We start from the raw sequence: 12,450 nt of genomic DNA on the forward strand, positions 1-12,450 counted from the left end.
GGTTTCATTAGCAGCTTCTTTCTGTGAGCCACCACTGATTTAACCAAAGCTGGGACTCTGCGCTGGGGTTAGATGTTACTCGCGACGGCCACAACCATAGAGAGATGAGTCCAGCCCAAGTGTGTCCTCAGCCCCTCGCCCAGTGCAGGGTGTAGTGACTGAGGGAGGGGTGGGCCAGGCTGCGGTCAGGGCAGAAGGTGGATCAGTGGAGAGAGTGTGGGAAAGTATAAGCAATAGATGGGGAGGAGCTCAGAGGACTCCTTAGGACTCAGTTTCCCCATCAATGGAATAAGGCCAGGCCAGACTATCAAAGTCTCTTTTTCAAAAAGTCAAAAACATGGGTCTCATGCAAATATGGAATGACACGTGTGAAAGATTTACTGGACTTGCTAATGAGAGAAACAGCAGGATGGTAAAGCTGGTTCAAAGAGCATTTGGCAAATTGGATATTTATGTGCATTTCAGGAAAAGCTGTAGAAGGAGATTGCTATGTTAGATCCAAAGTGGGTTGATGTCCTACGGGGCAATAAAACCATAACCTTTGGAATTATTTTTTCTCTACTGGACAAAATCTACACGTTTAACCAGTAGCTGACAGTGAAGTTAAACCCAGGTACATTCTCCCATAAAGCTAAATAATCCTGGGGCACATGTATCAAATAGTGTTTCAATATGACATTGAAAGGACACACTGCTCTCCCTTTGCCTTATTTCCAAATCTTGGATAATTTTTCTTAACAAGATGGAGATCCAGTTTGCTCTTCTTACTATTACCCTACTTCCCCCACTGCCATCTCTTCTCACCTTAGGGCCTGGCTTCTCTCTGTCCCCCCGCCCTCCCCCACCCTCCCATGCTCCTCTTTGCCCCCTTCCCTCTGCAGCCCCCCATGCCCCAGAACTGGAGCTAGTGGAGGGCTCGAGCTGGGCTGCCCCATGCGCTAAGACCCCGTTCTCCCGGACCTTAGGGCAGGGCCTGCCCGCTGCCCCGGGCTGGATGCCGCCTGCCCATGGACAGACAGGCTGACCACTTGGTCAGCTGCTCCTGGGGGGCAGGGAGTGAGGAGCCTCTGGCTCAGGATGTGGGGAGAGGAGAGAAGAGGGTACTATCACTCCCGGAGTCCGAGGAAGAAAAGACCATTTTTAAAACACTATTTTAGGAGATGAAATACTTCCTTCAGCCTCCCTTGGGGTATCTTGGAGATGCCCAGACCCAGCACCCTCTCTCTTCCCAAAGTGACCTCCCCCATCAGAGGAAACAAGCATTATCAAGCTCCTTAGGTGTGCTAGACTGGATGTTTTGTGTGAACCCTTCCACTAAGTCCTATAAAAGAGGTATGCTCCCCATTTCGTAGATGAAGGAGCATCTGAAGTTGCAGAGAGGCTAAGCGACCTGCCCAAGGCCCTGCAGTCAGTTGTCAACAAACCAAGTCCAAGCTGGATTCCAGATCTGGTCCTCCAGGCCGCCTCACTGCCTGCCGGGCTTGGAAGGGGCTGCGGCCTCAGGCTCTGGGGCTGGCCCCATAAGGGAGTGTGCGGGAGTGGTGGGAGCTGGAGCTTACAGCAGCCGTGAGACCTTTATTTACGCAAAGCTCTCTTTGTCAAGGATCTTTATGCATTAGACCTGGAGCCCTACCGCTACTCAGGGGTGAACCTGACGGGGTTCCGGATCCTCAACGTGGACAACCCCCATGTCTCGGCCATCGTGGAGAAGTGGTCCATGGAGCGGCTGCAGGCTGCTCCCCGAGCAGAATCGGGCCTGTTGGATGGGGTGATGATGGTATGGCAGCTGGGCAAGCCAGGACCAGGGACTCCCACCTTCCTCCTTTCCCTCCTCCCTTTCTTCCCTCCTCCTTCCCGTCTTTCTTTTTTCCCTCCCACTTCCCTTCTCAAGATTTACTGTGTCTCAGCCCAACCTTAGGCTAAGGTCTGGGGACACCGAGATGAATCAGGCCAGTCCCCGCCCAAGGACCCCCCACGTGGTGGGGATATACGCAGGCAAGCAGATGATTGCCGAGCGGTGGGGATAAGGACAGGCAGATCCTGGGCACAGAGGACTCACGGCTGTGCTGGGTAGAGTTGCCTGGAAGGAGCTACCAGATGTGAAGGCTGAGGTGGCAGGAAAGAAAATGTGACTAGGGACCGGGGAATGCCATGGGGTAATGGGATGGGAGTTGAGGGGACTGGCAGGAGAAGAGGCAGGTCTGAATTGTGAGTTGTGGTGTCTGCACAGCTTCAGAGTCAGCCCCAGCCCCGGCCTCCCATCCAAGGCACAGGCAGGGCACGGCCAGGGCCTCCGGACCTTTGCCCTCACCAGAACACCACGGTCTGTGGTGGGGAAGGGGAGGGAGATGGAGGGTGGGTGTGCTGAGACTCGAGGGGCTCAGAAGCTGCTCTCAGAGGGGACCTGGAACCTCCCTCCAGACCGACGCGGCCTTACTGTACGACGCCGTCCACATCGTGTCCGTGTGCTACCAGCGGGCGCCCCAGATGACCGTCAACTCCCTGCAGTGCCACCGGCACAAGGCCTGGCGCTTTGGTGGCCGCTTCATGAACTTCATCAAGGAGGTGAGTGTCACTGCGGGCCCTCACTAGGACAGCTGCCCAGGGCCAGGCTGGGGGGCTGTTGGTGCTGCAGCGCAGCAGAAGGGGTGAGAGCCCAGGTCTGGGGGGCAGGCAGAGCCCATTTCCAATCTATCTGCTCTCAGGCAAGTTGCCTACATCTCTGAGCCTCGGTTTCCTCGGGGGGTAATGGGCTCAATGGGACCAGTCTTACAGCACAGGGTGATTGAGAGGCTCGGTCCTCGGCTCGGAGTTGGTGCTCAGTAGGTGGTCAGCATCACCACGGGGAGGACGCACGGGCTGTCAAGTGCCACAGCTGCTTCCTGGCTGTGGGGCCTTGGGCAAGCTGGAGAACCCAGCTGGGCCTCAGTGGCCTCATTGGTAAAACAAGAGCACTGAGCACAGCCCCCTCCCGGGAAGCTGTGGGGGTGAAATGAGGCACCACGCCTAAAGCCCTTAGTTCAGGACCTGGGGCAAAAGAGGCTCAGGAAATAATAATCAGCCCCACAAACTCATCCTCACACCATGGGCCCCTTGGCCAACTTCCTGAGCCAAGATCCCTGCTGGGACCCGACTCTCCAAGCACCATAGCAGGAGATGGAAAAGTCCCATCCATGGAGCTGATTTCAGAGGAACCAGAGAGCATGAAACCTGTCCTGCTGCTGAGGAGATGACCATGAACTTTTCATTTCAAAGGGCTCTCCGTCCACCATTGTTCTCTAACTCCAGATGGCAGGGTTGGTTGTCCCCACTTTACGGAGCTGGGCTTACCTCCTGGCTCCACAACTAGCTGTGTGACTTTGTATCAGATGATTGTCTTTGATCCTCAGTTTTCTCCACTGTAAAATGGGACGGTAAGATTGCTTGCCTTGGAGCATTGTTGGGAAGACAGTGTGAAAAACTATATGCAAGTCCCCACCCTCACAGAGCACAGCCTAGGAAGGGAGGAGCATGTTAATGAAGTCATTGCACTAATAAATGGAATCTCATATGGAAAAGATGCAAATACCCAAGGAGCTCACCCCCTTTAGACTCAGGGGGACAGGGCAGTCCTCCCCGAGGTCTGAGTCCCCCATTCTGTTGCAGGTTGAAGCCAGTGATGGCTCGTCCCACATCTTAGAAAGATGTTCAAAGGAATATTCGCCAGATGCAGGCCCTAGAGCTCCATACATGTCCCCTTGAGCTGTGTTCTACCTCTTCCAACCCATGGGGCTTCGACTAGTTCCTGTCCACCCCTCAGCATTGGTTTCTTTACCTGCAAACAGGCCTCGTGGTCATTGTGAGGAAGCAATTAAGTCCTTGGCATCGGTTCCCACTTCCTAGAAAGCACTCGAGCAGCAAAAATCTGGGCATCCCAGGACCACGACGGTCCCTTCTCATCCATCCCATCAAATCCACAGATGGAGTCTGATTGTTGGACACCCTGAGCAGGGCCAGGCTGGCCTGGGTGGCTGCTGGCCAGTTCCCAGGGAGCTCTGAAGCCTGGCTCCCTCCTCTGCAGGCCTTCCGCTGAGCAGCCCTGGCCACCGTGAGAATCTCGGTGAACCAGGCGACAACCTCCCCATTTTCTCCCCGCACCTTCAACATCCCCAACTCAGCAGGGAGGTTTAGGAGCCTCGGGAACCAGACAGCAGTGGCTTTGGCGCTTAACCACCTTCTAGCTGTGTGGCTTTAGACAAGCTACTGAACTTTCTATGCCTTGGTCCTCATCTGAGCAGTGGGGATAACAGTCCCTCCATCAGGGTGGGGAGCACGTGAGTAATGGTGTGTGAAGCTCATAGAACAGCACCTGACACCAGCAGGTGCTGGGTAGATTGGCTGCTATTATGATTATTTCCATCATCACGGCTAGTGTTGCCATTGCTTCTTGGGCGGCCCATGAGGACCCCCAGGCCACGTGGTGCAGTTGGCTCATGGACACCCACCCTGTTCTCCCCTCACCCCTCTGAAAGCTTGAGGCTCCCTGAGGGGAGTAGATTCCCCACTGCCTGTGCCAGAGAAAGGGAGCCCCATTCTGAGAGTGTCCCCAGTTTCCTGGTCCCACGCCCAGGGAATGACCCCACCACCCGTGCTCCTTTACAGAGCCCTTTCAGTAGCATCTTCATCTTGGCTCCATTTCATAGCTGTGGAGACCAAGGCCCGAGAGCCTGCTGCTGGCCCAGATTCCAGGAGCACCCCGGCCGCAGCCAGAGCCCAGGCGTCCTGCCTTAGACCATCTCCAAGTTGCCAGCTCCCCATCTGACTGCGTGACAGTAAATCATTTTAAAGACTTGGCATTTCCGAGAGGAGCTGCAAAATACCAGGCCGGAGTTCAGAGCGTGTGAAGCATCTTTCATTTAGCAAGTCCTGCGCGTTGGCTAGAGGGGGCGGGAGGGCCAGAAAATGTCACGGGGAGGAGCTGCCAGCGGCTCCCTGCCCTGCCCCTGCCCACCCGCCCCCAGGCAGGCCATGCACCTGCTGGCATTTAATTCCTCTGTAGCTGACAAAGGAGAGAAGGCACCTGCTGTGATTTCCCCAGGGAACCCAAGAGACAGCCCGAGGGGGTAGGGGCCCATAGAGGAGCGGAGAAGGCAGCCTGAGGGAAGCTGAGCCTCCCTGTGAAGTCATTAAACAGTGGTTTTCACCTTCTCTGATGCCCCTTTTAGTCACCGTCCCCAGCCCCCTGGGTGCCAGCTCCCCAGGTTCCGTGTAAGCTCTCCCCACTCCGCCTTGGTCACCACAACCCCAGGCCCCTCAGCTCTGCTGTCGCAGTACAGGAATCTGCCCTGCTCCACCGCTGCTTGTAGCCTGCAGAGCTGAGTCCCGGTTTGACCCTCAGTGTCCATGTCTGTAAAATGGGGGCAATGGTGATGCCCACCTGGCAGGATGCGATGAGAAGTAAGGGAAGGAGGTGAGCCCTCTGTGAGGGATGGATGCTGGGGCCTCGGGCTTTGGCCCAAGTGAGCCCAGCTCCCCCTTCCCCATTCACTTCTCCATCCCCAGGTAGAGCTCATGCCATGTCCACCCAAGAGGGCGGCTCTCTGGGTGTCGGGCCAGAAGCACAATCCCACTGCAGAGGTACAGCTTCAGTTCTGCTCCTGGGCTCTGACGGGTAGGATTATCTTGGGTTCTGGAGCCCCAGCCGCAGCCCCAGACAAGATCAGAGTAGTCACTGGGGTAGCAAGTATAAAGGGTCTAAAACTTGAACCCAGGGCCAGTCCTATTCCAAGAAAGCAACAACGGAGATGAAAGCAACATAGGAGAAATGATAGAATATACACCATGTAGTCATGACTGCCTGTGCCAAGCACTTTATATCCCTTTGGTTAACCCGTGTGAAGCAGGCAGTATCCCCTTAGAGAAGCCCAGAGAGGTCAGGTCACTTGTCATTGTTCCCCAGCCTCCTGCACCCCTAGAAGCTGCCTGCCGAGTTGTACACCCATCTGCCCATCTACCCTTCTACCTGGAAGACTTTGCAGTGCTTAGAGCTACCCTTGTTCTTGGAGATTCCCAAGGGCTTTAGTTTGGGCTCCACAGATAAGCCTCTGGGGCTCTGTGAGCCCATGAACTCGTGTTTGTCGAGTCCTGAAGATGTGCTGCTGGGGCGTGTTCAGGGACAGGCTCTGGAGCTTTCTTCAGAATCTGCCAGGGATCAGGACTCCGGTATGACTAGGAACCAAATGTGGCCAGGCAAGGACTCCAACCCAGCTTTCCAACTGCAGTTCTTCCACTGCCCCAGGCTTCTTCCCAGGCAACCTTCCTCCCCAGCCACCCTCCAACCCAAAGATCCAGCACCTGGGAGAGCTCCCAAGTTCTCTCCCCTCCTCTTGTTCCCAAGGACTCCAGGATTTGTGGGGTTTGTTCCCTTCCCAGACACAGAAGGCCCTGTAGCTATGTGCTGGCTGCCATCCTAACTGCAGAGGAAAGGAATAGGGAAATGGGTCCAGCCTGAGGGTTGGGGGCCCTGGGGACCCCGAGTCCTAGTTTAGTTCTACATGTTACTCATTCCGTGAGCTTGGGTGATGTATGGCCCTTCTTGTCTGTAAATTGGGAACCACAATCCTTGCCTGGCTCACCTCCCAGGCTGCTGTGAGGTGACGAGTGTGACAGTCCTTTGTAGAGTTAAAGCTCTCAGTCCACAGGAACGATATTATCCAAAACAGGAGTCAGTCAACTTTTTCTGTAAAGGGCCAGATAGTAAATATTTTGGGCTTCGTGAGCCCCTGCAGTCTGTGTTGTGACTACTCAGCTCTGCCATTGCACAAAGCAGCCACAGACAGCACACAAACACATGGGCACGGCTGTGCTCTAATAAACTTTATTTTTGGAAACAGGTGGTGAGCCAGATTTGGCCATGGGCGGTAGTTTGCTGGCCCTTGATCTAGAAGATGGAGCTTTTCTCAGTTAGGTATTATGTCTTCTCCGAACCTCTGCCTGCCTCTCTCTGGGTTAAAATGTTAAGGACAAAACAAACAAACAAACAAAACAAACAAACAAACAACAAAAAACAAAGCTGCCATTGATTCAGAGTTTATGTTGCATCAGGCACTGTTCTAAGTATTTTACATCTCATTTTACCCTCACAGCATTTGGTAAGATGGGTAGTATTATTAGAACCATTTTACAGATGAGGAAACTGAGGCAGACAGGTGAGATGAAATACGCAGGGTCACACAGCTAATTGTGGTTGAACCAGCGATCTGACCCTAGAGTTCTTAAGTGTGACGTGCTGGAGCCCAGGCTGGGCGTGGTGGGGTGACTTTCTTGGTCTCCTCTCTGGGGACGACTCCAGGTGTCAGGATGGACGGCCATGCAGGCCCGGACTCTTGGCTTCTCTGCCTCTCGGCAGGTCTCATCCGCACCGGCTCTGCCCGCCTGCCTCCCCGCCCCTCTCCAGGGCTCTGACACAGGCTCCCCCTTCCCATGGCGTCAAGGCGGGGGCTCATTTGGGCACATCCGAGATCGATGTTGTACACGAGAAGGTGCAAATGTAAAGCTGGCTAAAGAGCATAATAGAATTTATGGAAATCGCTGGCTCGCACCGCAGCCTGAGCAATGATGGAGGTGATTATTAATTAATCAAGGTCTTGGGGGAACAGTATCGGTGCAAGGAGTAATTAAAATGAAGCATTGTACGGTTGTACCGAATGATGATTTATGAGCCCGAGGAACTGCCGCTCTGCCCTCTCCCCTCCGGCAGGCTCAATGGGAAGGATTAACTGGACGGATTGTTTTCAACAAAACCAGCGGTTTACGGACAGATTTCGATCTGGACATTATCAGTCTGAAGGAGGACGGCCTGGAGAAGGTGCGTGGGGACAGGAGAGGGAGGCCGGGCAGAGGGGGGCCGGGGCTCCCCAAATCCCCCACAACAGACCCCAGACAAGAGGCCCAGACACGACCTGATGTGGCCTGTACCCCGGCAGAGCCATGGGCCATCAGAGAACAGGAGGGCCTGATCAGATCAAAGAGGTGCAGAACCTCGTGGCCTGGCTCTGGCAGATACCCAAGCTGTCACCTTGTGAGCAAGGGCCACTGGGGATGCTTAGCCTGGGGAGAGTACTAACAGACTCATGGGGCAGGCATACCATGTCTTTCTATCCCTGCAGGGCTGTCCTGTACATTGGGACAGACATGTCCTTGGGTCAGAGAAACTTTCTAATGATCAAGGGAGTAGTGAGTAGTGAGCTCACTGTCATTGGAGGTATTTAAGCAAAGATAGGGTGAGTGCTTGACAGGAAGACTCGAGGTGATTGAGCTCCCCCCACTCCAGGTTTCTAAGGCCTCTCTGATTCCTGGGAATTTGGTCAAGAAAGAGCAGAACCTGCCTGGAACTGGAGCCTCCTATCTGACTGGAGTAGAAATGTCTGCAACGAGGCCAATTCTGATTCCTGCGGGCCCTTAGCATATTTTCTCAAAGTCAGGCTTCTGAGCCAGCAAAGAGCTTTAATGTCCACCCCTGCTTCTCAGTGTGCTCTGGAACCTTGGGGACAGGGACGGAGCCACACTCTGCCTCCCAGGACAGCCTGGTCTCAGGTCTCAGACCCTGCAGTGAAAAGTATAAAATTCAGGGAGCAGGAAACTAAGGGGACCGCCTGGATGCCTCTGGGCCTTCCAGAGTCTCCACCTGTCCCCTCCCCTGTGCTGTCTTGGTCCAGGCTTCTGACACAGATTACTTTAACCCCTGACCTGCTCCCCCCACCTCCACCCTCGAGCCCTCCAGCCACCCTGAGTATACTCACAGATGAAGCCAGCCAAAGCCCAGTTCAGCCCTGCTCTGAAACTTCCAATGGCTGCCCTGTGCCATGTGGTTACCTGTCAGCCCCTCAGCCAAGCTTGTAAGGCTCTCCAAGAAAGCCCCAACTTCTCCCCCCATCTTCATCTCCGCTGTTCCCAGAAACCTACCCCACAGTCTAGTGTCACCCCCACCCTCCTGCCTTGGCCGGCACAGTTTCTCTGGTTGCCGGCCGTGGCCTCTGTCTGGATTGCTTCATTCATTCCCACTGACACAGACCTCACTCCTTGCACCTTGCAGCCGTGGCTCCTCCACTGGCTCTTGAGCCTTGCATGTCCCACCTGGGGCCCAATGTGCAGGGGAAGGACCAGTGGGGAGCCTGGCCGGTCATCTGCAGCTATCTTGCTACCACATAGGGTACCAGCACCTGAAGGACAGGGGCTGTGTCCTTCACTCACAAGAGCATTGAGGGCTGCCCGTCCAACCCTATACATGCTCTGCAAGTTCTCATCAAGTAATCTTCCAGCTGCTATTTAAATTCCTCCAGTGATGGACACCTCACTTCCTCTTCTGGCTGTACTCCCGAAATCCTATATTCACTCATGTAGGTGTCTCATCTTTGCCCTCTCTGCTACCCATCTCTAAGGAAAGCCCAAGGTTCTGGGGATGAAAACTAGGTGGCACACGTGCCACCACCATTCCCCGCTCCTGTGCCCATGGCAGGCATCAATAATTGGTAACAGAGCACCCTTTCCATCTGCAGCACCCGAATCCTCCCAACAGCCCTCCAGGCAAGTGTTACAAATGGACCATTGCTTATACTCAAAAAAATCTCTCTCTGCTCTCTCTGGGCAAAGGTTGGCCTGCAGAGACACTTGCCAAAGGCGCTTGGTCACAGCCAGCCAGATTGCAAGCAGAGAGCCTCTGAAAATGGGCCTTGCAACTGGAGCCTCTTCAGTCACAACTATTCTCATATCCTATAGCACTTGGTGCTTGGTAGGGCATGCAGTTGGAGCTCAATAGATGCTTGCTGGGTTGAGGTATTTATTGAGCCCCTCCTGCCCCCATGCACTTTGGCCCCTCATGCTTGGCCCAGTTGAGAGAACAGCCTCTTTGATTTTGTCTTCTTATCTCCTCTCCTCTTTCTCTGGCTAATCTGCTGAGCCCCCCAAACACAGCCACCCTGCCTCCCGGATCATGACTTCTGTTTGCTAAGCCGGGTCATCGCTAATCCAGCCAGCTCAAGCTGGTGGCTTGGGGAGGATTAAGGCAGAATTATCCAAGCATAATTACATGTCTCTCTGCTATCTGCTTTGCACAGCTCTCTTAATGGGATGTTTGCATTTGACCCCTCAGTTTAATTGATTAAGTTTCCTGGGCCCCCCTCCCCACCAATTGGGCCAAGGACAGAGTGGGCCTGCTGAGATCTTCCTCAGCAAAGCTGAGATGGGAGGAGAGCTGAGCAGAGCTGAATCAACAAAGATCTTCAAGAGGTCCAAAGTTTTAGGACGATTTGTAAACTTGGCCCTTCCTTGCCTCCCTCCAGGCTCAGACCTGATGTCAACAAGGACACTGGCGAGGAGAAAGATTTTGGAACTTTGGCCAGGGTATTTTCCAGTTTTGGAAGGAAAACCTCAAAGAAAACTGCTTTTAAGCCAGCAGCCTCCAAGGCCCCCAGTGAGGATCATCCACTCCTTGTCCCATCACCCCCAAAACAGCTACAAAGGCCACTCTCCTGCCCCAGCCTGCCTTCTTGCACCATGACACACCTCACTGTCCATTTCCTCCTTCCACAGATGTTCAAGGCACTGGCACTGAAGCCAAGACCTAATGACTGAGCAACTGGGTATCCAGGGTCTCCCCCAGGAAATGGGGGACCCACCAGGCTTGGAGTGACTGCCTTCCATCCCACGGCAGGGCCTAGCCTGACCCAAGACCCCTGATTCTCCCCAACCCCTGCTGGGCATCTATCTACTCAGCCCCAGGCTGGTTTTCCCAGGGGCTCCCTGGGGCTGCTTTGCATTTGCCATCTCCCCCTGCTTTTCTCTTCCAGCAGTGGGTGTTGGGTTTGCCAGCAAGGGGAGGTGGCAGACCTCAGGGGACCAGGCACTTGGGGGGCTCTCAGGGAAGGGGGAGGCAGCAGGGCTGTTGTCAGAATGGTTAGCTCAAAGCATGCTAGCAGTGAGGGTGAGGATACTGGTGACACTCTGAAAGCTGATGGCATTGCTGATGTGGAGACAAGATGGAGAGCTTAAGGGCTCAGTTCTGTTTTCTGCCTGCCTGCCCATCCAGGTTGGGGTGTGGAGTCCTGTAGAGGGGCTCAACATTACGGAGGTCGCCAAGGGCCGAGGGCCCAACGTCACCGACTCTCTGACAAACAGATCACTCATCGTCACCACAGTGCTGGTAAGAGCCTGCAGCCCCTGCAGGAGGGATGTCTGACCTGGGGGTGGGTTGTCTGTCTGGGCTGGAGAGACCCCTCCATCCCCCCTGACCCATCACAGACCAGGTACCTCTTAGGAAGCCGCTGGGAGTTCAGAAGGGGAGAGATGGAGCTGCAGGGAGGTGGCAACATTTGGAGTGACTCAGGAAGATTTCAGGGGGCAGTCAGAACACAGAGAATCTGCTCACGGCCACAGCCCAAGGACCCCAAGGGTTGACAGGGGGGTGGACACTTCCCGAAGGCAGGGCAGGTTGGCCTTCTGGGGACTGCATCTCACCCCCATCCACTCCCTGAGCCACTAAAAACTGAGTAGAAGCCACGATAGGGGGTGGCAGTAAGGATGGTCCAATGGCCCATTGCACTGTGACTTGGAATCTGCCTCTCCCACCTCAGTTGCCAGGGATAAGGCCCTTCCCGTGTGTCACCCCAGTTGTGGTGGGAGTTGCGGCCTTGCCCAGAGAACCCAGGGGTTGCTGGGGAGCCCACACACATGCCACACTTCAGTGTCCTGTCCCAGAGCTGTCAGCCACGGCCCCTCTACCTGAGAGGAATCACACCCCCATCGTCTCTCCATTCCCCAGGTGTTCTGGTTTGCTAATGCTGCTGGGATGCAAAATACCAGAAGTGGATTGACTTTTATAAAGGGGGTTTATTTGGTTACAAAGTTACAGTCTCAAGGCCATAAAGTGTCCAAGGTAAGGCATCAACAATAGGGTACCTTCACTGGAGGATGGCCCTTGGCGTCTGGAAAACCTCTGTTGTCTGGGAAGGCACGTGGCTGGCTTCTACTTGCTCCCAGGTTGCGTTTCAAAATGGCGTTCCCCAAAATATTGCTCTTGGGGCATTTTTTCCTCTCTTAGCTGCAGTTCCTCTTCAGATGTCACTCTCAGTTGCTCTGAGGTCTTTCTGTCTGTGAACTCCTTTATACGACTCCATTGATCCAATTAACACCCACCCTGAATGGGCGGGGTAACACCTCCATGGAAATTATCCAATCAAATGTTTCACTCATAGTTGATTGAGTGTCATCTCCATGGAAACATTCAATCAAAGAATTCCAGTATAATCAACACTAATACATCTGCCCCCATAAGACTGCGTCAAAGAAAACGGAGTCTTGGGGGACATAATACATCAAACTGACACAACAGGACTGAATGGTTCCTTCTTCTCCTGAGCCATTTCAACCCAAGAAGTGACTCTTGGGGGTTCCCAGGCTCTCTACACCTTGGAG

The 12,450-nt window shown here is 54.3% G+C and overlaps 1 protein-coding gene across 2 annotated transcripts in view; it reads left to right on the forward strand.

Annotated features, from left to right (window-relative positions):
• Window positions 1-12,450, forward strand: part of GRIK3 (glutamate ionotropic receptor kainate type subunit 3) — a 240,097-nt gene that overhangs the window by 167,556 nt on the left and 60,091 nt on the right. For both annotated transcript variants that reach the window (XM_037827695.1, XM_037827696.1), the window contains exons 5-8: window positions 1,604-1,777; window positions 2,422-2,565; window positions 7,739-7,846; window positions 11,066-11,179. In XM_037827695.1, coding sequence (XP_037683623.1) covers window positions 1,604-1,777; window positions 2,422-2,565; window positions 7,739-7,846; window positions 11,066-11,179 — 540 coding nt within the window. The remainder of the gene's footprint in view (window positions 1-1,603; window positions 1,778-2,421; window positions 2,566-7,738; window positions 7,847-11,065; window positions 11,180-12,450) is intronic.

The sequence above is a fragment of the Choloepus didactylus genome, chromosome 2, assembly GCF_015220235.1.
Source record: "Choloepus didactylus isolate mChoDid1 chromosome 2, mChoDid1.pri, whole genome shotgun sequence".
NCBI lineage: Eukaryota > Metazoa > Chordata > Mammalia > Pilosa > Megalonychidae > Choloepus > Choloepus didactylus.